The sequence below is a fragment of the Dermacentor silvarum genome, chromosome 6 (genome assembly GCF_013339745.2).
Source record: "Dermacentor silvarum isolate Dsil-2018 chromosome 6, BIME_Dsil_1.4, whole genome shotgun sequence".
NCBI classification, from domain to species: Eukaryota; Metazoa; Arthropoda; class Arachnida; order Ixodida; family Ixodidae; genus Dermacentor; species Dermacentor silvarum.
In genome coordinates, this window is record NC_051159.1 from 19,802,733 (window position 1) to 19,827,688 (window position 24,956).

The 24,956-nt window shown below is 45.2% G+C and overlaps 2 protein-coding genes across 2 annotated transcripts in view; one reads left to right on the plus strand and one right to left on the minus strand.

Annotated features, from left to right (window-relative positions):
- The window catches only part of LOC119455318 (collagen alpha-1(I) chain), a 694,093-nt gene that overhangs the window by 191,732 nt on the left and 477,405 nt on the right, over positions 1-24,956 (plus strand). Inside the window, exon 11 of the mRNA XM_037716715.2 lies at positions 3,276-3,329. Within this exon, the coding sequence (XP_037572643.2) occupies positions 3,276-3,329 (54 nt within the window). The remainder of the gene's footprint in view (positions 1-3,275; positions 3,330-24,956) is intronic.
- LOC125946202 (uncharacterized) lies at positions 16,890-18,780 on the minus strand. Its single transcript, XM_049668701.1, is given in 2 exon segments — positions 16,890-17,596; positions 17,598-18,780. Coding segments are annotated over 2 exon segments (1,323 nt in total). The 5' UTR covers positions 18,638-18,780; the 3' UTR covers positions 16,890-17,313.

Sequence of the window (24,956 nt, forward strand, 5' to 3'; positions counted from 1 at the left end):
CCTGAATTGGTCTGCTTTTACCCTTACTGCGTCTAGGTTAGCCTCTTACTTCTTGACTAATTTTATTCTTTCTCTCTTCAAATTGAGAGAAATCCTAGACCTCACTTACCTATGGTCACTGCACTTTGCCCTATGTAACACTTCTAGATCCTGTTATATGCTGGGATCGGCAGAGAGTATCAAATCTATTTCATTCCTTGTTTCTCCATAAGGGCTTTTCCTGGTCCGCTTCCTCTTGCTGCGCTTCCTGAAAAAGTTATTCATTATTTGGAGCCTATTCGTCTAAACTTAAAAACGTTTTAAGCAATATGTCGCAATCTATAGATCTATTTGAAATGGGTAATTAGAAGTCAAGGGATATTATTCATTGTGCGCTAAATAACGGCTCTAGTGAAACCGGAAGCGAAAATGTTTGCGATAAGGATGCGACAGATAGGGGGTACATATAGCGCGACTTGGAAACACTTATTGGGGGGAAGTAAAAAAGAACAGAGCGAGCTTACCACTCGCTCTGCCGTACCGTTACACCTGTTTATCTCTTCGGAAACGAGTTCCAACTGTTCGCCACAATTCTGTGACTTTTTAACGAAACTGCGGCACGAATGCGCAGGTGTTGTATTCCCGGGACTCTTCCATATAGCGCTCGGTCTGTCCTTTCTTGCTCCCTCCAAATAGGACTTTATTTCCACGTCACGCTAATGGTACACTCTAGACTTGAACCAGCAAAAGCAGCAACGTAATCAACCCATACAACAGATATTATTCATCAATAACCATTTTAGTAATCTAGTTCACTCGTTATATCTCTTAAATAAACGTTCGGGAACACTTTGAAAGTGCTAACTTGCAAGCGCGCGGTATTCAAGTCTTGTTCACTTTGTAGGATTTCTGGCAAGGACCCTAGCTTCGAGTTAATTGTTCCGAAAATTCTAAACGTAATACTCTGCTTGTTCATACACTGCTTACCGCCACGTGTGCAAGAAAGGCTTTCTGTGTAAACATGTATTTTGTGCGCCCTCTCATTTCTGTGTGTGAGTGCGTGTACTTGGGGGCTCGGTGACAACTGTTCGGCACTTTTGAGACAACGTCTTCTTCAGGGACATGAGATCGATTTAGGTCTCATGGGATCTGGGTATCTGGCTACCACCTTCTGACCACTGGCGATTTGAGATTTTTTAGTGCTAGTAGCACAAGAAAACAGGCATCAAAACGAAGCTTGGAACAAAAAAGACGCAACTACTTAAAAGGGAGCTATGCGCGGCGCAGTAATTGTAATCATCCCAAAAAGGCCGAAGTTAAACCTAGATGCGCGCCTAGAAACGTAGCTGGGCGAGAAATGTGTCCCGATTGCTGAGATAGTGCTGCCTAAACATATGGCACGATCCCGAAGGTAGTGCAGTACATACAAAGAACCCCATTGCACACTAATTCGCTCTTGCAAACCTTGTTTTTCTGCGATGTCGACCGCTCTTGACTCGCCTTTCTGATATGTATAAGCGATAAATTAGAGATAAGTTTCGTCTTAGGAATAAAATTTCTTACTTTACTGGATTTATTTGCTTCACCTGCCAGAGGCCAGCACAAACTCACATTCGAATAGATTAGTGCCGTGTTTGTGTCTTTGCTTGATGCGGCAGCAGACCCAGGAGCGCTTTTCTCTCACAATCGTTTGTGTTGTTACGTATTCCACTGCTATCTTGGTCCTGCCAAGAACAGACGGTATAAAGGTATTGGGCGTATTAGTAGCAGCAGTAAACTTGCTTCTGGAAAAGCCTTCCTCGCCGGTAAAACAATCGTACGGTACGCTCCATGGTACGGTTTCTTGTGTAAAGAGTGCCAGGAGAATTTTTGCAATAAGTTGGGCTTGACTGGCTGAATTGCATGCTTGTGTTTCGTTTCTGCTTTACCATTTTCAGCTCACCAAGAATAAAATTCAGGAAGCAATTTTACGAAGTGACCCTGAACTAAAGTTTCAATGAGCCTTATTTGAAATATTGTGCTTGATAATTAGTGTAGTTTGCATGGCTTCAACCTAGACGCCATTTTGAAGTTCTGCCACGTAACTAAACTGCCACGTAAAATAAAACGTGCAACTTTTTATGTTAGAGGACCTTCTTCGAGTATAAAATTTAGAGTCCTACCATAATATCATTCTCAACTGGGAAATGATTACGTAAGACACTTCGCTATTGAAGAAATGAATACTTTTCCGCTCCAATTTAAAGCGAAAGCTTTACTAAGGACGTGGAGCCCAGCTTAGCCGTTGCCAGCAATTTGGCCTTCATTTGACCGCAGCTGTGCCGTAGCCTTGGCAACGCATCGCGTGACTCGCCGTGCCGAGCTCCGCAGCCGGCTTGGCGCATGCACTCTCCGCAGCTGTGTCACCGCCTGACCACATGACTCGCCGCGCGCCTGGCTAATGCCCCCAACACACATTCAGCGTTTTTACCGGCGTCTCTTGCCGTTGCGTCTCTAGGCGTAATCGGTGCCGGAAGCGACATCTGGTGTGTCTTGAGCACTGCGTTTCGCCTTGGCGCCTCCCTCAGCGTCGACGCTGCACGACTTCTTGTGACGAAACGCCAGAAAACACAGGGAAAATGCTGAATGCGGGGTGGACATAACAGGAGCGCCACGGTCGCTTAGTCAGTGCGAGCTTGGCCGTGGATGAGAGCGGGCCGTCTTCTGTGAGCGTTGCACGGGAACGGGAGGCTTTGAGCCGTCGTCAGCAAGCGGCGTCTGGCCACTCCCCGAATATCGCCCGGCGAGCTGCTTCACTGGAGAGGGTCCGGAATGCGAAGCGCGCGATGAGCGAGCCCTTCGGCTCGCAAAACTCCTGAAGCGGGACCACAACGTTGGTTAAGCTGACCAAAGGTTAACCAAGTGAAACCAAGACTTAACCAGGCTAAACCAAGCTTTCATTTTGCATATCCAGGGTTAGCTAAGCTGAGCCACAGCCATTTTTAAACAGAAGTGTGCAGTGTTCTCATGCAGTGTTATGGCGGCAGTTGGGGCTAGTTGCCAGCACCACAAGGTACTATCAATATTCCCGATACTGATATTCGCCAACTCCGGAAACAGCATTGTATAGTAAACGAAAAAGTTATTTCTTATTGATAGTGACTATCGAGTTCCTTTTTTATATATGCCGATAAAGAGTGATCATTAGAATTACATACAATTACACAAACTAAATTTACTAGCATCTCAAGTATTAAACTCCCACTTTTATTTTTTCGAATCGGTCATACCGTTTTGTGTTGTTTCTATGCAAACAGGGTGACGGGGGCGAAGATGGACGGCCCGGAGCACCTGGACCACCAGGGCCTATGGTAAGTCATCATAAATCTCTGTCATCATAAAATGTCATCATGATGAAGGAGGAAAGAGAAAGAAATGCGCAGGGCTCGCTGGTGTTCTGGGCTTCTCGCTGTTATGCAAATTTATGAATTACATGTCTGAATGTTTATCAACAGAATGTTGAACTTGCTTTCACCATTTCACCATTGCCATCCCTATTTCTAAGTTATTTCATCGTCATCACACCTTTATGCCCCCGTTCCCCTATGCAGAGTAAGCAGGCTAGCTCAGGCTGGCCTCCTCTGCCTTCTTTCAAATAAATTATCTCTCTCTATGTCGTCATAGATAAACAAACAGCATGAAATAAAACCACGACAAGAAAGACGACACAGGACGAGTGCTGACTATCGCTGATTCGTCATCTGTCGTCTTCCTTGTCCTGGTTTTTTTTTCGCGCTGTTTTTAGCTATGAATCAGCATAAGCTAGCTCGAGGTCGGACCATTTTAAACTCTGTCGTTAGTCCTGGCTGCCAACTGCTCAATCACACTGCAGTGAATTATCAGTTTTTCAGCCACGCGCATGTGATGCAGTCCTTGTCCGTAATCATCAACGATCCTCTTGACAAGGCAGCCGCCAGACATCTGACTCTATAACCAAGCTTTTTCCGTTGCACGCTTAGCTACGAATCTCTTATGTCAAGAAAGTAGCAATTGTTTGCAGTTTATATATTTATTTATTTAGAAAATACTGGAGACCTTATAGGGGCCCTTGCAGGAGGGTCAGAAGTACAGGGAAAAAAAACATCAAGGAAATGCAAGAGTAGCAAAACAAAAATAACAAGAATTAATTACAATGGAATGATTGCAGGAAAATAAAAAATAACAATTTCAGAAACACTGCACCAAAACAAGATAAAAAAAGAAGCAAACATTTTTCAACTGCCACATGTTCAGCTGTCAACACATACAATGCTTTCAGTATTAATAAGAAGCGATGTGGGCAAGTGGTTCCATTCGGTTATAGTGCGAGGAAACAAGGAATATTTAAAGTTGCTGGTCCTGGCAAAATACGGAGGTATTGACTCGGCATGCCGATGCCTTGGTAATCGCCCTGCTAGTGGTTGTAAGTATTGTTGCGGATTAAGAGTTAGCTCATTGTTCTGAAGCAGATAGAGGAACTTAATCCTTTTGAGTTTTCCTTCACAGTTTTAGTGTTTGTATATTATTCATTTTCATTAAGTTTGAGGGAGAGTCAGTTCGACGGTATTTAGAAAATATAAAGCGTACAGCTTTTTGCAGAATTTTTTCTAATGCATCGATGTTGCGTTTCGTGCCAAACAATTGGCGCATATTCTAGTGTAGACCTTATATTACAGTTGTAAGCCAACAGTTTGGTTTCCGGAGGTGCCATTTTTAATTTGTGCCTGAGCAGACCAAGTTTTCCTAAAGCTGAAGCACGTGTAGTAGAGATATGCTTGTTCCAGGAAAGATCCCCAGGATAACCCCCAGGTACCTATATTCCTCGACTTCGGATAAGGGTTGAGATGCAAGATCATAAGTAAACGGTAAAGGGTGCTTTTTATGTAATTCTCATAGAAACTGTTTTATTAGTGTTGAGCTGCATGTTCCACTGCTGGCACCAGGAATGAATGCTCTGAAGGGTAGAATTTAAGAGGACTTGATCTTCGTGGCAATTATATTAAATAAAACACAATCACCAGCAAACAATCTTAATTGAATGGGTGAGCGATTACTTCTATAATATCATTAATATATAATAAAAATAACAAGGGACCAAGCACGCTGCCTTGAGGAACACCGGAAGTAACTGGTGCTTCATCTGAAGGGTAGACGCTTATGCTGGCGAAATGTGTGCGCTTGGTTAAGTATGCAAATATCCAGCTAATTAAGTATGGCGGTAGTTTTATGATTTCGAGCTTCTCAATTAGTTTATGGTGACAAGCAAGATCAAATGCTTTTCTGTAATCCAGGAATATAACATCAATCTGACCAGGTTTATCAAGAACGCTAGCAAAGCTGTGGATGACTAAAGCCAACTGAGTGACGGTGGAAAATCACTTCCTAAAGCCATGCTGTACCGGTGTGAGGATGCTGTTGTCACTTAAGAATTCTTTAAGAAGCACCGGTACAACCCGAGCCGATCGCCAACCTTTGGGAAGGCTGGCGGAAGATACACTAACAATGCCCACTAGAAAACGTGCAATTATCTCTGCATAGCGGCGCAAAAAGAAAGTATGTCAGCTTCCGAATCCATTTTTACGAAGGTATGCAGAACAGATATGTGTATTCTTAACAGATTTTTTTCAAATTATCCTTACATTTAGCAGAGATACCATCAGACTGGCGTAAGGCAAGAGTTGTCCCAATTCATAAAAAGGGTGATCGCCTTACAGTGTCAAATTATCGTCCTGTTTCTATTACAAGCACATGCAGCAAATTGTTCGAGCACATTGTCGCAGGCTTTATTCGTCAGTATTTGACAGATCACAATATCCTATCTCCACTTCAGCATGGGTTCAGAAAGGGATTAGAGACTTCAACTCAGCTTGTGTCAGTTGTTCACAAAATCTCTGAAGTACTTGACTCGTCCGGACAAGTTGACATGCTCTTTTTTGATTTTAGTAAAGCGTTCGATAAGGTACCCCATGGAAAATTAATCCACAAGCTTGAGTGCATTGGTCTTCCTTCAAATATTATATCATGGATCCAGGCCTATCTCCGACATAGGCAGCGGTTCGTAGAAATTAATAAATGTTCCTCAAGTGTCCGTCAGGTAACTTCGGGCGTACCGCAAGGCAGCGTATTAGGACCCCTTTTATTTTTGATCTATATTAATGATATAATAGACGAAATCCCCGATGATGTGCATGTTAATTTATTTGCAGATGACTGTGTCATATTTAAAAAATAGCTTCACGGAACGATCACGCATGCTTGCAGAAGTCGGTTATTGCAATTTCCGATTGGTGTAAACTTTGGGGCATGGAAATAAATGTACATAAAACAGTCTTGCTGCGAGTAACACGGAAAAAGGAACCTAGTATATTTTCTTATGTTCTAAACGATACAAAAATAACTGATGTTGAAAAATACAAATACTTAGGCGTCACATTCACTAGCAGATTCTCCTGGTCAGACCATATTTCCCTTACATGTTCAGCAGCTTTGCGCAAATTATGGTTCTTGAAAAGAAAACTTAAAAAGGAACCGGTAAACACCAAAATTTTAGCATATAACACATTCGTGCGATCGAAACTTGAATACGCGGCGGTTGTATGGGATCCTCATACCAAGAAGGACATCATGAGTTTGGAACGTGTACAAAGGAAGGCCGTTAGATTTATCTTTGGAAAATATAAAAGAGAGGATTCCCCGTCCCTACTAATGCTTAGAAATAAAATCAGTTCACTAGAACACAGGCGTAAGTTAGTCGTCTCCAGTTTTTACATAGCATCATAAATGGAAAAATCGGGCTTCAATTGCCTCCTTATGTAACGCCTCTTAATGCTCGAACAACAAGACATAGACACAACCTTTCCCTTACGCCATTATTTGCTAAAACAAAATCTCACATGAATAGTTTTTATCCGCGTACTATTAATGAATGGAATTCCCTCCCTGTTGATGTACTACAATCAGCGAACTTCACAAATGAGTTAGAAAACTATTTGTCACATAAATTATTACAACCATAAGCAGTATTTGTACCTATTTTCTCGTTTATTTATGTGAAATTTTGTGTATTTAGTTATGTCAAGTGCCGATTGTTGTTGGCACAGCTTCTTTTTTTTTTCATTCACGTATAAATTCAAATGTGCGGTTCTTTTTCTTGTAGCTGCATATTACATTTTGATTTTATAACGTGGACATGGGCTGCATCCTTTTCATGCACTGTTTAAATTTTCCTATTTTTGTCTATTTTTTGTCATTTCTTGTCAACTGTATTGCCCCTCCTGCATGGGCCAGTATGTTGGCCTGCAGTATGAATAAATAAATAAATAAATAAATAAATAAATAAATAAATAAATAAATAAATAAATAAATAAATAAATAAATAAATAAATAAAAGGAGTTTGGGATGCCATCCGGTCCTTTTAGCAGCATAGAAACATAGTTTCTATGCCGCTAAGCATAGTTTAGCAGCATAGAAACCACACCAAGTGTCGGTATACCATAACAGGGTCAACATAACAAGGGGTACGGCTGAAGGGTACATCGATCGAGACACTTGAAAATACGCTGTGAATAAATTGATTGAAATGTTCCGCTATACATCGCTTCTCAGTAACATTTACGCCTTTGTGCACAATGCAATCAATGGGTCTCTTATTCCTGGTTAGATGGTTCCAGAATTTTTCTGGTGAACTGCGCATAAAGCCAGGCAGGGCATATTGAAAATACCGTTGCTTAGCTTTGCACACAGCCTGATTCAAGGCCTCTTGGGTGTTCTGGATTTCAGTGCAAAGGGCATGCCGTCTCTTTAGTCTTTTGAGTTTTCGCTTAAGTTGCAGTACATTTCGTGTAATCCACGGATTACGTTGGGACTTCTTTTTAACTTTGTTTGGAATAAAATTATCGAGACAGAAATGGCACATTTCTTTGAACTGACTCCAGAGCACCATGACGTCGTTCCCATCAAATTCGCTCAGCCAGTGATTTAAGTAGTCCAAAAACCTTTCATCTCTGGCACGGGAAAAGTCCTTCACAATCGCTGTTTTATCTAGGGCAGTATCGTAACGTTCCATGGGACATGAAAAGTAGACGAGTTCATGGTGCGAAATACCTTTTTCTACAGAGGTGACAAAATTTTCAATAGAGCGACTAATAAAAATAAGATCAAGCATAGTTTCACTATCTTCATGTAAGTGCGTCGGCTGTGTCACAATTTGTTGCAAGTCATTAGTTGGCATAATCTCAATCAAGTAATCCACATTCTGATCGTAACTCGCTGTTAACTGAGCATAATCCCAGTTAACACCAGGCAGATTGAAGTCACCAACGAGAAGTATTTTATCCTGAGAAAAAGCCGACATATGCTCATACAGGTTATTTAGAAACTCAGGTGCGCAATAAACAGCGAATAATCAAAAGGATCGCCCCCAATAGCGAAGGTTTAGGCTGATACTTTCGTGCTTTTCAATCTGCCGAAGTAGAAAAGCAGGTATGCTATGTTTGACTAGTACAGCTACACCGCCTCCTCTGGAAGGCCTGTCACGTCGAAATACTTGATAACTGATAACTTGGTGGAAAAACGCTTGTGCTATCAATGTCATCGCGCAGCCAAGTCTCAGTAATCATAACAATATGTGGATCGTAACATAAAAGAATAGCCTCAAGCTGGGCACGTTTGTTCACTACGATGCGCACGTTTATGTTTAAAAGCCGTAGATTCTTAGTAGTCGAACTAATTCATTGAGGTGTGGATGAGGTTTGACGAGTATTTAATTCTATTCTAGAGTTAGTGTTTTCGTCCCACATAAACAATTGTCCATTCACTCGTATCTTATCATTGATAAAGTTCTTTCTTCCCCAGTTCTTTTCCCTTTTCGCACTCTCCCACAAAAGTTTCCGCTTTCTGGGCGTGTCCAGAGAAAAATCGCTTTGAACTGACGTTTTCGATCCTTTAAGCTTGTAGGCGTTTTTCGACACTTGCTGTTTCTCGTTATAATCTTGAAAGTATATTATAACTGGCCTATTTTTGCCAGGTTTGCCCAACCGATGAATTCTCCCTACCGAGTTGCAGGTATCATTAAGTTTCTGTGAAAAGATATCCCTCAAGACGTTTTGCTTCAGATCGTTATCAGTTTCGGCACTGCCCGAAAACAATCAAATTTGATCGCCTGCTCCGGTCCTCTAGGTTAATAATTGTTTTATGCAGAAGATTAACAAATATTTTAAGGGTTGCAACGCGAGCACCTTGTTTACCGATTTCGTTGAAACCTAACGCTATATCTGACATTGACTTTTCCATTGTGCTTGCTGAGCCCTAAGTGGCACCACTTCAGCGGTAAGCTTGTGTTGCCCTTCCAACAGTTGTTTCAGAAGTTCTGCTGTCTGAGGGCCAGGGTTCAATTCTACGTCCCCGCAAAGAAGCTGGCACACACAATACACATTGTGCACTATGATAACGCACTGTTGTGGGTATGGCACGACCAATATACCGCGGCAATCAATTATAAGCGTAGTAAAGTATGAACTAATTAATTAACCTGCGCGATACAGAAGAAAGGCTTAGACATCATGCCGAAGCTCGGTCTGCCATGCCCACTGAACTCGGAGAGCTGCAGCTGTTCTTTTATAGTCAGGCATGATGACATCACTTGGTCCCGAGGTGGCGCTGAGGGTGCGTCGCAGATGATGTCCTCGAAAACGAGGCACTGCGTCACTGTTCCCGCTGTCCACGAGCAAGATTCTTCCGGCGGTATCTTGAAATGGCCAGAAAATTGATGAAGCAACGCTGGGCGCTCCGGCTAAGCTCAGCAGAAAAGCCTGCGAGATACAGAAGAAAAGCTTGGACATCATGCCGAAGCTCGGTCTGCCATGCCCACTGTGGTGGTGGAAGAGAATGGTACTTTAAAAACAAGAAAACTGAAATGTAAATAGAACTCCAAGGGACTAAAGATGTGTAGTCACATTGTACTCCTCTGGCGTCTTATGATGCTGAGGTCTGGACTATGCTATGCAACGAATCACTTTTCTCGGTAGCTTCGTGCGTTCTTTTTAGAGGCGTGTATCATGCAAGGTTTTGTTTACGGTTTGTGAGTTAACCGGGCAAGCGCGAACGGAAGGGAGACAACGCGCAGCACATGAAACCTGTGTATCACTTTCTTAGTTGATATCAAATGATGACGCTCTGTGGGTGTCATCGTTTCTACATTAGGGCCCAATTATGGATTATAATGGAACAATAGTGCCACATTTGTGTTTAACGTGCCGGGATTTTCATTTTCAAAGAGAGGATAGAAACTGTGAGAATCTGTCCTGTGTGCTACCTGACCGTTCTTCAATTCAAGGTGCCTAAATCACTTTTCCAACCATTCGCCAAAACTTGCCCATCGGTTGCAATATTTGAACGTGTGGTACTGACTCACTCAGAAACAACTAAAAAAATGCCGGCAGATCCCACGCCCTGTGGGAATCCATGTTATGCGAAGCAGTATGTGGGGAGCCTACCAAGTTAACGAAACGACCATGAGTGCACCAAGATGTAGGCGGCTGTTTCATGACCTACATGACACGCGTGTCATGACCTATCATTTATGTTCTTCACACATTCTTGTCATATTATGCAAATTTTGATGCAGGTGGCTGTTTCATGACCTACATAACACACATGTCATGATATTCATGTCATGACCTATCATTTATGTTCGTCTTACAGTCTTGGCATACTATGTTGATTTCGGTAGATACCAAGGCCGGTATTTTGTAGCGATGCCTTTAATGTCGTAATGCCTTTTCGTGCTTATCGCGCTTTGTCAGTGGTCGGAGCGACGGTCCGCTCGCATTACCAACGGGATCAGCCGGCCGTGAGCGGTGGATGATAAGATTAGAGTAGAATAAGTCATAATGCCTTGCTACAAAATCGCGGCCCAAGTTAACGAAACGACCATGAGAGCACCAAGATGTAGGCGGCTAGATATATACATAGATAGATACATACTCTCAAAGTGGCAAATGTTCGCCAAGAAATGCTGCGCATTTAAAATTAATTAGAAGAATTGGTAAATAAGCATTGCTATAACTAATAAGTAATTTTTCTCATCTAGGCTTCCGCATATGCTGTGGGAGTGTCCAGCAAAGTACAGAAACATTAACCCAACGACCCTCTCGTCGAGGTTGCGTGAGGCTCTGCAGAGCTCCGCCCTCGACGACCTTACCTGGGCGACCCAGCACGCCCGTGAGGCGGCGGCGAGGCAAGCCCTCGACGTCCCCTCATGGGAAGCTTAGGCCCGGCCTTCATAAAATGCTTGTTCTCTAATAAAATTTTATTCCTCCTCTTCCTAGCGATTACAGGATTTTTGCAATTTCCCCCCATGAAGTTTTACAAAGCATAACGCGCTCAGGCCTATCGTTCTTATAATGCCCTGAATTGGCAAGTGTAGACATAACCAATGAATGGTGTTTACTTCTTGGTTGTTGAACGCGATTAAATGCACATTTCCTCGACATTGTGCCAATCTGTTCATAACTGCAGAGCGCAGCAATGATGTTGAAATGGGCCATAATAGCACGATTTATTGGTGGTGTTTAACGTCCACAAGCTGCATACGATATATGAAATGTCAATTTGGGGGGCTACCAAGAACTTTGGCTCTACCGAGTGTTAGCTAGTTAGCACCCAAGTTTGAGTATGCGAAGTGTGTTTGCAACCTTCCGACACATAGTATTCGGTTAGCAGCCCGACGGCCGACGTAAGAAGTGATAGAAGGGCACAGGAATGAGTGCTCTTTCCTTTCTTTCACTTCCTACGTGGATCCATCGTGCTGCTAATCAAAGATGCAACATTACCAACATGCCCGCTCTTCCACCCTTGCTTACCACGCGGAAATGTAGCCGCAATGGTCAGAAGATTGATTCTGCGCCGTCGTGTGCTACAGCACAACATTATAGGCGCTGACTCGTAGAAAAAAGTATTGTCATGTACTATCGCGCTCAGTATGAGCTACACCGCGGGAGCGCGTGGCCAAGCGTACTGTAAGGTTGTACAGTGGCACAACCAGGTTTTGGCTGTTCCTGCGAGTGCACATCGCCTCCACTAGCTTGCTTTCGCCCTCGCCTTCCTTTATTTGGAGAGCCAGTCTTGATATCACCGGTCTTGTGAAGCTCGACAGTTATCATTTTCGAAGCTGGTATCGCGCTTCGAAAATGATAACTGCCGCCGTGGCTTGACGCCCAAACTTCGTGCTCGACAAGGCGAGCTTCACAAGACCGGTAATATCTAGATTGGCTCTCCAAATAAAGGAAGGCGAGGGTGAACGCAAGGAAGTGGAGGCGATGTGCACTCGCAGGAACAGCCAAAGCCTCCCCTGATAACACGTCCCGATCGGCGACACTGTACGATCGGCACCTTACAGTGCGCTTGGCCACGCGCTCCCGCAGTGTAGCTCACACTGAGCGTGCTATTACTTCGTACGAAACAGAGGTCCCTTCATTCCACATTTCAGTGAGGCACCTAGGCAAATATAACCTCAAAAGATGGTGTCTAACGTCACTGCATTTTGAGCCCATTCATTTTATTCTGTTTTAAGCTCTCTTTTATATGAGTTGCATTTTATTCATTCGAAACATATGTGCCTCATCGTGTTGTTAGAAGTGACCGACAGGTCACGTGAATCTAACAAAATCAAGGTGAGTTATGAATACTGGCGGCAAGCGTGTTCGACATACGAGAAAGTGGCACCGTCTTCATAACTTTACAAATATTGGGTAAACGATCCTGAACTTCAGAGGCGGAATTCATTAGGCTGCGCTGTTCGTACGGAATTTCTGAGCGAAAACTTTCTTACGCTGAGATAAGGGTCAACCGAGGTGGCAGCGCATTTAACTTACGGTGTCGTATGATAGCCAGGAGGAAGCAAAGCTTGGATTAAACCACAAGAAATGAAAGAAGTGCGTTCAACTCATAGCATGATCGCACATCATGCACATGTAGTCGAGGCTATATTCTTACGGCAAATGATTGCACACCTTTATTTGACAGCTTCCTTTTCCGGGCGTCTGCTACAGCGCCGACAAGCTCAACCGCGCTCACCCGTTCACCGCACCGCCGTCAAAAGAATTGCCTTGAAAGTGTTACACATTCTGCTCACATTTCTGTGAGATACAGGACTGATGGAGACATGGTAACTTATGTGGCGTATAAAGAGACACTCAGTCGGAGCAATTGACGGCCTAGTCTGCCAGGCTCACCCCGCCTGTATGCATCACCACCCTATTACAAAGCTACTAAATGTCTTTATTTTGATACTAATTAGAAAATTAAAAAGAAGCTCCATAGTATATAGTTCGTATGGCCTCTAGGCAAAGGGCACTGCACCTATAAGTTCACCGGGACAGTATGCGTCCGCGCGGCACACGGTTGCAGCTGCGGTTCTAATGCCGCGAATAGGCTCATTATCAGCTCCCTCGCCAGCCCGAGCTGTCCAAGGGGCTGGTCGACGACGTTGTCAAGTGCCAACCAACGATGGAATGCGCTCTCCCTCCGTATAGGATCACTGTCGAGGGCACGGAGAGCTATTAAAGTATGCCTAAAAAGAAATACATAAAGAAGCCGAGACTATCAATACTAGCAAATTATGACAGAAAACTTCTCTACGTAACATCCACACCTGCAAGCTTCGCTGCCTATCACACTTTGACATCGTATCAGTGTTCACCGCTTCAGCGATGCAAAAGGATGATGCGTCGCTCCAGGTCAAGAGTTTGTTCTTGCAGGTTTCAGACAGAGGCAAAATGCACAAAGGGGCGTACAAATCAGTTTTGGAGACCCGTAATAAATCATACGTTGGCGATGTCAGGGCCTGGAGCCCTTAACTACACTGTCTGCCATAGCCCAAGTAGCAAAGAAGTCAAGGCTAATCAGTCAGCATCCGCACGATGCTCAGTGCCAACGTTGCCGTAATTTTACCAGCCTCATAGGAACACCAAGAACACCAAATCATTGAGGACCTTAACCGTGAAAGTGTAATAGTGGGATTGAAGATTAATGTGCAGAAGTCAAAGATAGTGCTAAATAATCTGGCAAGGGAACAAGAATTCAGGATCGCAAGTCAGCCTCTACAATCTGTAAAGGAGTATGTTTATCTAGGTCAACTACTCACAGGGGACCCTGATCATGAGAAAGAAATTGATAGAAAGAAAGGATTTGGCAGGTATTGCCAAATCCTGACTGGGAGCTTACCACTGTCGTTTATTTATTTTTTTTATTTATAAATACTGCGATCTTAAGCAAGATCTTAGCAGCGTGGTACACGAAATTTTACATACAAAAGAAAATAAGTACAAAAATTGGGAACTGCACTCAAAAGTTTCTTCACACAAGCGCTTCACATAAGCGCAAAAACAAGCGCAAGAATAAGCGCAAAAACAAGCGCTTCACACAAGCGAACAGATAAAAGGGGAAAAAAAAAAGACGGAAAGAGAAACGTTACTTCAGCGATTTTCTAATCAAACAGTGAAGCAGTGCTATCACTAACAATTTCAGCAACTGCAAAATGATTTTTATTAAAGATATGTTTCGAAAAGTGATAATGAGTCCTGTGTTACAGTTTTATCGGCCAGCTTATTCCAATCTACTATTGTTCTAGGAAAAAATGAATACTTGAAGCAGTTTACACGTGTTGTAAATGGAGTTACAGATAGTGAGTGTCGCTGTCTTGTAGCATAACCTGTTGTATAGGCGATAATGTGAGACGTGTCGATGTTGTAATGACCATTTATTATTTGGTAAAAGAATTTTAAACGACATACACGATTTCTAGCACTTATAGAAGGCAAGCCGCTCCGAGATAAAAGGTTAGTAACAGAACTACGCCCATATGTATTGTAGATGAATCGGACTGCTTTTTTCTGGAAGCTTTCTAGCTTTTCAATATCGCTTTTAGTGAACGGGTCCCATATAACTACAGCATATTCTAAAACGGGGCGGACGAGTGTTTTGTATGCCAATAGACGTACTGCTGGTGTGGAGGATCTTAATACGCGTCTTAGAAAAAACAATTTGCGGCGACAGTTTGCTATTACTGTGTCAAGGTGCTTTGACCAGGAAAGATCCTTTGTTATGTACAAGCCAAGATACTTATATTGCGTTACCTCTGACAAAAAAGCGTTGTCTGTGCCATAGCGATATAGCAGTGGCTTCTTTTTTAAAGTTATCCGCATATATACTGTTTTTTCGAAATTAATGCACATTTGCCATTGTTTACACCACTGAACTACCTTATTAAAGTCCCTGTGTAACCTGAGTTGGTCTTCTTCCGTTGTTATTTCATTGTACAGAACGCAGTCGTCAGCATAAAGCCTGATTTTAACAGAGAGGTTAGTGACAATATCATTTATATATATCAAAAAGAAAAGGGGGCCAAGAACGGATCCCTGTGGGACGCCGGAATTGACAGCAGCAATATCAGAGGTTGTTTTATTTACAGTAACAAACTGATGGCGGTTTGTAAGGTAGGCTTTAATCCATGCTAATATTTTATCATTTTTAAACACAGCTCCTAGCTTATGAAGCAATTTAACATGAGACACCCTATCAAACGCCTTGCTGAAATCCATGAATATCGCGTCTGTTTGTTTCCCTTTGTTTACAGTGCTAGCAAAGTCATGTATGATTTCAACTAGTTGAGTAGTCGTCGAAAGGCTACTTCTAAAACCATGCTGCATGTTTGTAAAAACGTTATGTTCGTCTAGAAAACCAGTTATATGTTTATGAATTATATGTTCTAAGAGCTTACAAGATGTTGAAGTTAATGAAATCGGTCTGTAATTTTTGATGCAAGATTTATCCCCTGACTTATGTAAAGGTTTTATTCTAGCAATTTTCCAGTCTTCCGGTAATGATCCTTCGTTGATTGACCTCGCAAATAGAATGTACAGGTATTTGGCACACCATTCAGCATAACGCTTTAGAAAACAGTTCGGAATATCATCTGGCCCTGGAGATTTTTTAATGTCAAGCTTTAACAATAAATTTAGAATGCCCTGTTCTGAAACAACAATTTCGGGAAGGGAAGGCAGCTCAGCAGAAAAGCATGGCAAACAGCCGTCATCACTTGTGAAAGCACTCTTAAAATGGTTATTGAAAGCAGAGCACACTGTTTTCTTATCCCGCACACTTTCACCGTTTATAAAAAAGGTGTCGGAAGATGAAGAGGCCGGCGTCACAACCCTCCAGAATTTCTCGGGAGATGATCTGATAAAGTCTGGTAGTAATGTGCTGTGATAATACTCTTTATCGTTGACAATCTTTTCGTGGAGTTTTTCGGACAAGTTATCAATATCGGCTTTCAGTTCTTCGCCGTCCTTTATTTTGGCGCGTTTCTTTTTTAATCGCTTAAGTTTCCGCCTCATCTGTAACGTCTCCCGCGTAATCCATGGGTTACGGCGCTCGGACTTCTTCACGATTTTAGGAACGAAACGTTCCACACAATCAAGAATGAGGCCTTTGAAAAAAAGCCAGAGGTCGTTTACGCCACAAGCAAGGCCCTGAAAGTGATCGTAGTTAAAAGCTAGCACATCTATTATACAGTCATCCTGTGCTCTTGAAAAATTTGGAAAATATTGAACCTTATTGGTTCGATTGACTAAAGCACTTTTCAACGTCAGGACAACTGCTTTGTGGTCAGAAATACCGGATGTTACTTTACATGAGACGCAGTCTTTTATGGCGCCACTTACAAAAAACAAATCAAGAATGGACCTTGAATCATTTTGAATTCTTGTGAACTCCTTCACAATTTGTAGTAGATCAAAGGTAAAAGCTATATCAGTCATAACACTTTCTGCACTCTGAATTGGATACGAAGAAAAAGCTTCCCAATTGATATTTGGCAGGTTGAAATCTCCGGTTAGTATTAATTTATCTTCTCGCGTTACATATGAATGCATATAAGTTGACAAGCGCTCCAAGTTATCAACAGTGGAGTTAGGAGGTCTGTACAAAGCTGCAATGATATATCTAAAATTATTCACGTATAATTTACAAAATACGCTTTCTACATCGGGAACATCAGGCATTGTCTGCAGCATAATGGAAGATTTATACAGTACAGCAATACCTCCCCCTCTTCTATCCCGGTCCCTACGTAACACTTTATAATTCTTTGGTACGAATTCACTGTCAAATACATCATCGCTTAACCAAGTTTCGGTTAGTACGGCCACGTCGGGGTCTAGCGAAAAAAGCATGCTTTCGAGCTGGACAGTCTTATTCACGACACTGCGACAATTCATGTTAAGAATTGTGAAGGGCCTACTGCTTATCTTGTGAATTCATTTCTTTTTAGTAAGTTTAAAGCGCTTATCTTTGGCTTCGTCCCATCCAAACATTACGCCGTCCACGCTTAACTTATCAAAGAACAACTTCACCTTAGCATTATTTTCTTTTTCCTGTTTCGCACTTAGCCATAATTTCTTTCTTATTTGACGCACTCTGAATGAAAAGTCTTCTGTTATGGAAAGCTTTGTTCCTTTTAACTTTGAACAAGATCTGAGAATGGTTAGTTTCTCACGATAATCCAAGAATTTAATTATCACTGGGCGGTTTTTTTCCGCTCTTTTTGCCTAGTCTGTGACACCTCTCTATGCCACTAACACTGAGTCCCAGCTTATCCTTGAAAATATCGTTTTCTAGCATATTCGTTAGGCTATCCGATGTTTCGTTGTCATCTTCCTGTATCCCGTAAACGATCAGGTTGTTTCGTCTACCTCTGTTTTCTTGGTCATCTAACTTATTCTGTAAATATGACACCTGTGTTTGCAAAGTAGCGACGGATGACTTCATATTTTTAAATTCTTGTTCCAAAGATTGCAGAACAGACGAGTTAGCCTCTAAACCGCTTAGTCTTTCCTTCATATCTGTTATATCTAATTCCATTCTATTTTGATTCGATAATAGGCTATTCATAGTGGCCATCATGTTATTCTGCCCATCAAGTAGCTTCATCAAAAGCTCCTTCTCAGTTGGACCTGGGTTTGCCTCAATATCGCCACATGATAAAAGATTCAATACAAAAGGAAGCATATCAGACAACAGCAGTGGGCACGGCAGCAGCATCAGGAAACGGTTGTCACTACGATAGCACTTCGTAGGTAAGTAAGAACTAACCTGCACCGAGAAGCAGAACGGGTTTTGAAGCATCGTTCCCGAAGCGCTGCTGCCAAGCCCACAGGAGGTAACTTGCACTGCGACTCGTTTTAAAGCCGCTGGAAGTCCCACGTGATGAGACGTCACAGAAGAAGGCGCAAGCGCAGATGTCAGGATGAAAGGCGTGATGTTCTCGCTGATCTCGCACATGTCACCATCCACTGATACCCTGATGACGTTGTCACCAAGATTGTGGCAGTGAAATCCGTCAGATGCATAAGCCAGGTGCGGTGACCATACTGTGACCAGGGCAGCGAGAACCTGCACCGAGAAGCAGAACGGGTTTTGAAGCATCGTTCCCGAAGCGCTGCTGCCAAGCCCACAGGAGGTAACTTGCACTGCGACTCGTTTTAAAGCCGCTGGAAGTCCCACGTGATGAGACGTCACAGAAGAAGGCGCAAGCGCAGATGTCAGGATGAAAGGCGTGATGTTCTCGCTGATCTCGCACATGTCACCATCCACTGATACCCTGATGACGTTGTCACCAAGATTGTGGCAGTGAAATCCGTCAGATGCATAAGCCAGGTGCGGTGACCATACTGTGACCAGGGCAGCGAGAACCTGCACCGAGAAGCAGAACGGGTTTTGAAGCATCGTTCCCGAAGCGCTGCTGCCAAGCCCACAGTTGAAAAGAAACGTGCACAATCATTGCATTCTACAGGTGCTAACATATAGGGCGGAAACTTTGAGGTTAACAAAGAAGCTCGAGAACAAGTTAAGGACCACACAAAGAGCGATGGAACCAAAAATATTAGGCCTAACGTTAAGAGACAGGAAGAGAGCGGTGTGAATCAGAGTACAAACGGGGATAGCTGATATTCTAGTTGACATTAAGCGGAAAAAATGGAGCTGGGTAGGCCATGTAATGCGTAGGATGTATACCCGGTGGACCATTAGCGCTACAGAATCGATACCAATAGAAGGGAAGTGTAGTTGAAGACGCCACGAAACTTGGTGGAGTGATGAAGTTAGGAAATTTGTTGGCGCAAGTTGGAATCAGCTAGCGCGTGACAGGGGTTAATTGGAGATAGCAGGGAGAGGCCTTCGTGCTGAACAGGACAATGTCATCGGCAGGCTGAAGGTTGTTGACATATTCGCTGTTGATCATCGCCTTTGATCCTTCCCAACTTACATACTTCTTCTAAGCATGCAATTATGATTGTTCCGCTAAAGCGACAGCAAGGTCTGTGGAAGAAGAGAACGAAGTGCGCTTGTCTTTAGAGCGGCTCGGTGTCGGCGCGGCAACCCTTTTCTCCGTTTCATCGATTCATCTTTAAATAAACGCACCCAATCCTAACAGTTTTGGTGAAGGTGCGGGGTAAAACAACGGTGCCCCCGAAGAACGACAATGAACGGACCGGAGAGGCGCAATCCGCGGAGCTTCGTCGAAGTCGCCGAATTGCCGGTCTGCCACCAGAGATGGCTTCTGACGGCGAGAATCCGCCACCTTCTACAAGCGTTCCATGGCAGCCCTACATCGAGCCACGCACCTTCGCTGGAAAAGAAGGCGAAGACGTGCACGGATGGCTCAGCTTCTACCAACGAGCAAGTCGGTTCGACGGCTGGAATGCCACCGCCCAGCTTAACAACGTCGCCTTCTTCCTCAAGGAAACCGCGTCTGTGTGGCTTGAAAACCACGAAGAAAGCTTGACAACTCGGGAGAAGTTCGTAGACGAAATCAACAAGTGTTTCGGAGATCCGACAGCTAAAAAGAAGCGTGCAGAGGAAGCGCTACTGCAGCGAGCTCAAGTCCCCGGTGAAACTTGCACTACGTACATCGAGGAAGTGCTTAAGTTGTGCAAGACCCTGGACCCTCAGATGCCAGAAGAGGACAAAGTTCGTCCTCTGCTAAAAGGGATCTCTGAGGACGCGTACCAGTTTCTCATAGGAAAAGACCGTCTGGAGTCCGTAAAGGACGTCGTTCTGCACTGCCGCACATTTGTAGCACTCAAAGCTCGACGTATTACACCGAAGTTCGGCCGCCTGCAGCCAACGTGACACGTCACCAGTGTTGACGTGGTCACAGCTTCATTGAACCTCGCCTCAGTGATTCAGCAAGTGGTGCGCGAAGAGCTTGACCGACGCCAGGCGGTTTCCCCCTCGACTCATTGGGTTCGAGAGCCTTTCTCTTCCGGCGACTTCGGTGACACGTCCATTACCGCCACCTCCGTAGATGCCTACAACTTCGCGCCTCGTCCAGGAGTGCCAAACCCTACTATGAACGCGCATCCCAGTTACCAGATCACAACGGTTACTCATGCAGACCGCCTGCAGTTTCTCAAGAGTGGGACGGCCATGCCAGTTATACTCCTACTGACAATTTCAGTGCGTCCCGTGAACGCCCCATCTGCTTCCAACGGGCATTCGCGGCCACGCCGCCCGATTTTGTCCTCACCCCTGTCGCCTGTCACCACCGGCCTATGAACGACTGCGTATTTTATCGGCGGGGCAACCGGCACGGTGACGAGACAGGTTGGCCCTCTGATTCTGATAGAAGGACGCTCCACCAGGCGAATTACCGTAGCGACTCACCAGCTTCTGTGCGGAGCTTTACGCCGCCGCCTTCACGCCAGCGCAGGTCTCCATCTCCGCGACGACGTTTCACGTCACCGCCGCCGGGAAACTAGGCGGCGCGGCCAATGGAGGTGCGGTCACCATCATCTTCAGCTACATGCCCCTATGCCTCCGCCAGTCGCCATGTGTCATAATAAGATTCGTGTTTTAGTGGACAATGCTACTACTTTGGCCTTAGTGGACACAGGAGCGAGTGTCTCTGTTATCAGCCAACATTTCAAAACCCGACTAGGCCGTAAAGTGATGTTTCGCTGGGACACCTCTAATACATTTCGCGCTGTGAGCGGCGAGTTGCTCCGACCTGTTGGTGTGTGCACCGCGAACGTTTACTTCTCCGATAACGTGTATCAAGCCGAATTCGCAGTGCTTGCTAAATCCACTCACGACGTAATTCTTGGCCTCGATTTCCTACAACAGTGCGGTGCCACTGTTGACTGCGGTACCGGCGAGCTTTTCCTCTCTCCTCTTGCTGACCAACCTGCTACATGGTCACGCACTCTCGCCATCATTGAAGATGCTGTCTTACCCGCACGTTCCTTATCCAGAGTACGAGTTGCTGCTTGCGATGTCGACGCCGATGCATTTGATGCAATTGTTGAGCCTGTGCCTTCGATGGTTGTAAAGAAAAGTGTGCTCGTACCTCGATGCGTCCTCTCTGTGGCCTGCGGAACAACTACACTATGGGTGTCAAATTTAGCCTCCCAGTCTGTTGTGCTACCCATCGGTATACGAATTGCCTCTTTTGAAGTGGATGACCAGCGCAGCTCTAGGGCTGCGCTGGTCATCCTCGTGAAAAAGAAAGATGGTGCCTGGAGATTTTGTGTCGACTATCGGCGTCTCAATTCTGTGACGAAAAAGGATGTGTATTCACTTCCCCGGATCGACGACGTTATCGACTGCCTTCATTCCGCATCCTACTTTTCATCTGTGGACCTCCGATCGGGCTACTGGCAGATACCCATGCATTCAATGGACAAAGAGAAAACCGCTTTTTTGACCCTAGACGGCTTGTTTGAATTCAACGTGATGCCGTTTGGTTTGTGCAACGCGCCTGCAATATTTGAAAGGTTTATGGACACGGTACTGCACGGCCTGAAATGGGAGATTTGTTTGTGTTATCTTGACGACGTCGTCATTTTTGGCCGCACCTTTGCAGAGCACAACCATCGACTGGATGTTGTATTGACATGCCTTGAACAAGCTGCCCTTACCTTCAACTCAAAGAAATGTCACTTTGGCCAACGAGAGGCGCTAGTACTTGGACCTCTAGTGAACAGGCATGTGGTGGGACCAGACCCACAGAAGGTCGCTGCAGTTAGCGGCTTTAAGCAACCGCAGTCACAACGTGAGCTGAGGAGCTTCTTGAGTCTTTGCTCGCACTTCAGACGTTTTGTACCCAACTTTGCCGATACGGCCTACCCTCTGACTTCATTGCTGCGCAAGGATAGATAGTCCTTTCTCCTGGACAGCAGATTGCGATTCCTCGTTTCGTCAACTGAAGTTCCCGCTCTTTTCCGGACCCATACTTTGTCATTTCGGCCCCTGTGCCACAACAGAATTGCACACCGACGCGAGTTGAATCGGCATCAGCGCCATCCTCGTCCAGCGTTTTGGTGACGCCGAGCATGCCATTGCCTACGCCAGCCGTTCGTTTAGCAAGGCCGAACAGAATTGCAACGTCACTGAGGAAGAGGGCCTCGCTATAGTTTTTGCAGTCCAGAAGTTCCGCGCGTATATTTACGGGCGCCGCTTTACAATCGTTACTGACCACCTTTCACTGTGTTGGTTGGTTGGTTTCCGCGACCCGTCTGGCCACTTTGCTCGATAAGCGCTACGTTGGCAGGAATTTTACTTTGCAGTCCATTTCAAGAGTGGCCGACATCATGCGGACGCCGACTGTCTTTCGAGGCTCCCTCTAGCGACCAGTGAATGTGACGCTGACAATTTCGATGAGTTTCTGGCCGCCATCGACGACATTCTTTTTCCCGATCTGGCTACCTTCCGGGAAGAGCAGCGTAAAGACCACAGCCTGGATGGCCTCTTCGCCTCAGCTGCTCAGCCGACAGGTACCAATGGCTTTGTCATCCATGATGGCCTGCTCTACAGAAGAATTACGCGGCTGAGGGTGCCCGCCTCCTTTTAGTGGTTCCTAAGAATTTGAGAACCAACGTACTCCGTGCTATGCACGACGACTCGACCGCTGGATACCTGGGTTTCACCAGAACTTACCACCGCATTCAGGGCAGATTCTACTGGACTAGTATGCGACGGGATATAGAAAAGTATGTGGCCAGTGCCAGCAATTCAAGCGCCCTAATACTGCGTCGGTCGGAGTCCTTCCCCCTGTGGCGCCACCATCATCTCCTTTCGAAATGGTTGGAGCGGGTCTGCTCGGCCCATTCCAGCGCTCACCAAACGACAACCGTTGAATTATAGTCTGCGTCGACCACCTGACGCGTTATACTAAAACCGCAGCGATGCCAACGGCCACGGCTCTTGATGTTTCGAGCTTCCTCCTGTCCTCCGGTATACTGCGTCATGGACCCGCTCGTGTTATTGTGAGCGATCGTGGTCGCCGGTTCGTGGCCGGCGTAGTCGAAGAACGGTTGCGTCTCTGTGCTTGCCAGTTTTGCCACTCGACCCCGTATCACCCGCAGACAAATGGTCTCGTCGAGCGCACTAACAGAACTTTGACCGACATGCTTTCGATGGAGTACGTCAATTCAAAGCACAAAAATCACATAATCTCACCCTACGGGCAACCATGGTGGGATGCGAAAGCATCGCGGGGGGTGCGTATCGAGTTTCCGTTTCGTTTCACTTGGCAACACAACCCAATGAAAGTTAGAGTGAGACAAGCGGCACGCTGAAGTGGAATGACGTTCCACTTCAGCGTGCCGTGCCCGTGTTGCTTCCGTAGAAGTTTCCTGCCGACGTTGACGTTTACGTTCGGCTTCCCGGGCCCGAAGTTCGGGGTCCGTTTGCCGACGCTGACGTTTACGTTCGGCTTCCCGAGCCTTCCTCTGCTCCGCGGCGGTGGCGCTGCCGCTGCAACTAGCGCCGACGTTGCCGTTGTTCATGGCGTTTCGCACATAGTTGCACAGAGAGAGAATGACGGAAGCACAGCGAACGCGCGCTTTATACTGCGCCGCGACACTTGCGCCGCCTACCGGCGTACCCTTAGTGAGAGAGGGAGAGAGTGAGAGAGAGAGTTATATGCAATGATTTGCTGTGCCGCACCTGTGGCGGAGAGGGGGAGAGGGGAGGAGGAGAGCGCACACCTGCGTAGGAGAGGAGAATGAGGGAGAGTTGCGCATGCGCAGTATGGGTGCGGACGCCGCAGAACGGACATTGCCCCGAGCATAAGATGCTCTCGCATCTAAAAATTGGGATGACATCTTGCCTTTTATCACATACGCCTACAACACTGCAAAGCATCAAACTACCGACTACAGCCCAATCTATCTACCACCCCGCAGCTTCATTGACACCATTCTACCTTTTACTCCTCATGCGGACTCTTCTATCCCCAGACTCTCTGCCGCGCTGAGGAAGCACACCGCATAGCTCATCTCCGTACGTTGGCGTCCCAGGACCGCTCCAAGGTCAGCTACGATTCACGACATAATAATGTGTCGTATGACAAAGGGGACATAGCATGGCTTTGGACACCAGTTCGCAAACGCGGCCTGTGCCAGAAGTTTCTGGCTCGTTACACCGGGCCTTTCGTGATCACTGATCGCCTAAGTTATGTGACTTATTCCATCGCTCGTCTCGTGTATAATGGCTACCGGTCTAAGAAGGCGCAGCTTGTTCACGTCGCCCGCCTGAAACGCTGTCATCCTCATGACTGAGAGTAGACGTAACAGTTACTCGCCCAGCGGGCTTTGTCTGTGAAGGGAGGAGTGTTACGCTAAAGCGACAGTAAGGTTGGTGGAAGAAGAGAACGAAGTGCGCTTGTCTTTGGAGCGGCTAGGTGTCGGCGCGGCAACCCTTTTCCCATTTTAATCGATTCATCTTTATATAAACGCACCCCATCGTAACAATATAATTGGAGAGATTGTCTCCTTGCCTGACCGTTTTCTCGATAAGTATTTTTAAACTTTTCGTGCGGGTAATTAAAACATGTGAAGCCAGAACCACTGAGGCACAGTCGAAGTCTGAGAAGTTGCGGATACGTGCGCTATGGCTGAAC